General features: G+C 46.6%; 1 protein-coding gene across 1 annotated transcript in view; it reads left to right on the plus strand.

Moving 5' to 3' along the window:
• Nucleotides 1-3,250, plus strand: part of LOC128874668 (muscle M-line assembly protein unc-89-like) — a 4,037-nt gene extending 787 nt beyond the window's left edge. Inside the window, exons 2-3 of the mRNA XM_054119599.1 lie at nucleotides 81-279; nucleotides 389-3,250. Coding sequence (XP_053975574.1) covers nucleotides 81-279; nucleotides 389-2,397 — 2,208 coding nt within the window. The 3' untranslated portion in view covers nucleotides 2,398-3,250. The remainder of the gene's footprint in view (nucleotides 1-80; nucleotides 280-388) is intronic.
• The last annotated feature ends 6 nt before the right edge of the window (nucleotides 3,251-3,256 follow it).

Consider the following 3,256-nt stretch of genomic DNA (forward strand, 5'->3'; position numbering starts at 1 on the left):
TCATTAAATGAATTAAGTGACACGGTGTACACCGAGATTCTATGATACGTTAAATTAATGTTTAATTTTTCATTAAACAGGGCAGACAACTGACAGAAGCTGAACTAAAAGTTCAACGATCCTTGCAGAGGCTTTCCATCCCAGATTGGTACTTGAACAAGCGTTCGAATCCACCAAAGATACTGAATGTCACCCCTATCGAGTGTCGTCTACCGTTCTGGAAAAGTTTCGAATCCAACAAGGATTCCACGATGAACTCGACTTTGTCAAACCTATCAGGTATTGCAAACATTTGATTTCGTTTGAATTTTGAATCGTCGATCCTCTATCCATACATAGCGCGTGTATCGCGTTAGACGCAAGTACCTAACGCGAGTCTAACATTCAGTTTCAGACAATTTCTCGCAAACAAAGTCACCGAAAACCAGCAAAACCAGCAACAGTTCCAACATTCCTCGGCAACAAAAGTCTCCAGAAGCAAGACACAGCAAGTCACCGTCCAAGAGTTCAGAGCAGCCTTTCGACACCACGATCCCCGAAGTCTATCTTCCGATCAACGTCAGCAAAACTCTGCCGAAAATGTCGCCCTCGAGAAAGGTGCAAAACATAAACATCGTTCTCCCACTCGGTCCACCGATAGAGATTCCCGACGATCTGGAAACAGACATCTCCAAGGCCAGGTACAACAAGTTTTTGCTGAGGAAGCAGCAGTTCGAGGCCATAAAGAGGAATTATCAAGAGTCTATAAAACGCTACAACGAATCCGTCAGGAGCTACAATGACTTTACCAAAAGTTGGAACTGTGGCAACTCGAAGAGGAGTGGTGACGACGATTCTATCAACAACGACACCGATTCTACCAAGAATAACAAGAGTACCCAAAAGACGGCAACGAACAGCTCCAGAAACGATAGTCTTTTTCTACCATTGGAAATGACCGAGCAGCAGAACCCTGTCACTCCTAAACCGAGATGTTTCAGGGTGCGAGCCACCTCCACCCCCAAGTTCACTCCAGCCAATCTCTTCTCCTCGACCATCATCGAAGAGAGTCCCAAAACGAAGAAGGCACCCTGCCGCAGCATCCTCGAGAAATCCTCCATCTTCGAGAGGAATTGTTTGTCGAGTAGCACGGAGCCGCCAGGTGACGCGGCCAAATCGAAGACGAAGAAGCTGTCGGATAGTCTGCTCGAGAAGGCCTCGATCTTTGAAAGTCAGCTCTCCTCCAGTTCCATGGACACGTCCAACAAGCCTGATCCGCCGAGCCAACGTCTGGACAAGAACATCAGCTCGACCGACTCGATTCTCTTGGAGAACGACGACTCCACTCTGTCGGAGAGACCATCCATGGTTCGCGATCTGGTGAAGAGGCTGGAGGTCTCCCTGAACGGCCTTTGCAGCCCAGAAGAGATATCGAAATCGAAATCGAAGCTGACCTGGAAAACCAGACGCTCCCTGCCAGAGACCAAGTCCCAGGAGATAAAGACTCCCGTGGCAGCGCAGAGAAGGATCAGCCTCGACTCGAGGAACCAGTCAAACGTTCAACCAAGGAACGCAAACGTTGATTTTCGATCGCCTTGCACGAGGTTCCTCAGCTCGAACCAGAAATCCACAGCCCTGGAGAAGATCGTAAAGAGCAAGCAGCCTTCCAGGGACAAGAGCGCCGTACGCGAGATAATCGAAATGTTGACGGAGAAGCTGAGAGAGTCGTCGTCCTCGCGACAAAACGGACCCGTGGAAATGAATCATAGGTTCGTGAAGAAAGTGGTGGATATCCTGGAGAAAGGTGGAGACTTGTCCGTTGTCGAGGAGACGAGCAACGAGAGGAAGCCCGATGTCCTCGAGAGCTGCAGCGAGTCGGACAAGTCGTCCGTCACGTCGTCCTCGTCGAAAGAGACAGACAGCAGCAGCGACTCCGATCAGAGATCATCGAGGACCGACAGAACGTTCAGCTATGGGACTATGGAGACGAGCAAGTCGATGGACGAGCAGAAGACGCGGCAACAGGAGGATTCCGTTTACTGGATACCCGTATCCAGATGCAAATTGCCCAGGACCAGTTCCTTGTTGAGCTTGACGTCCAAGTTGTCAGCCACGGGACAATCTCCTTGCGTCAGTCCAATCAGGAGCGAAAGCGAGGCAGGAGACCGGCTTGCTCCGTGGGGTGCCACCTACGGAAGGACGAATGCCCTCTCCAGGAAGCTGTTCAGGATCGACGAAACCATAGTGATCGACTCTGGCTACTCCGACAGGTCCGACAAGTCGACTGGTGGATGCTCGTTAACGGACAGCACTTGGTCAGCCGAGGATTCCTGCGAGGAGATGAGATCTACTCGAGCCAAGAGGTCCTCCTCCAGGCGTAAGTCGATCGCTAGCCATACTTTTCGTGTTCATGCTTGACTATGGCGAACGGATATAGGAAACGGTGTTAGGGAAACTGTATTCCAGGTTTACGGAGATTTCTGTAAGTAGTGAGAGAAATAATGCTTTAATAAAGTTAATTAGACGGCTTAGACGAAAATTAATTTGGAATTTTGCTCGTCTTTTTGTATGAATAAGTGTCGGCATCGGTGAAAATAGGTACAAGTCGAAATGATCGCGGTCCGTAAACGTCCAATTAAACGAGTGTTCGCGAGGTTATCTCTACCCAATTCTGCCGAGGAAGCATCAATTGGAGATCGAGTTTCGATCCAAGCTTCAAAGCGCTCGAATTGCTAAGATTTTAAACTGTAACGAATGTAATATACGTAGTCGTAGGCTGTAGAAAAGCTCCCAGAGTTCCCATTGCTCTGTTGAAACTCTGGGGAATCATTCGTGAACGCGAAAATATTTGTTTCTAATCTTTCAAGAATTCGAAAAGCCCCTCGTTCTCTTTTATCGAACTCGAAACTCTTGCGTTAGCCATTGTAATTGTTTAATTAATTATACGATATAACAATGTATAACATTGTTATACATTGATTTGAACAAATAATGGGAAAATTCGCGTTGGATTGCGACCAACGCAAGTTCCTCCTGAACAATGTTTCCTTTGAACAAATTCTCAACAAAATTTCTGCGTTATAAGATTTGTATTGTTAATCGCGTTCTCAAGTAAAATTACGAAATCACCATTCTATACTCGTACGTATATTATTCCGGCATCGTTATACATGAAATTTGTAGAATATGCGAATCTAGTTTGAGCAATCGATGTTAATTAACGGTATGTTAATTTTCAATTTTCAATTTTCAATTTTCAATTTTCAATTTTCAATTT

The sequence above is a fragment of the Hylaeus volcanicus genome, chromosome 4, assembly GCF_026283585.1.
Source record: "Hylaeus volcanicus isolate JK05 chromosome 4, UHH_iyHylVolc1.0_haploid, whole genome shotgun sequence".
Classification (NCBI taxonomy): Eukaryota; Metazoa; Arthropoda; class Insecta; order Hymenoptera; family Colletidae; genus Hylaeus; species Hylaeus volcanicus.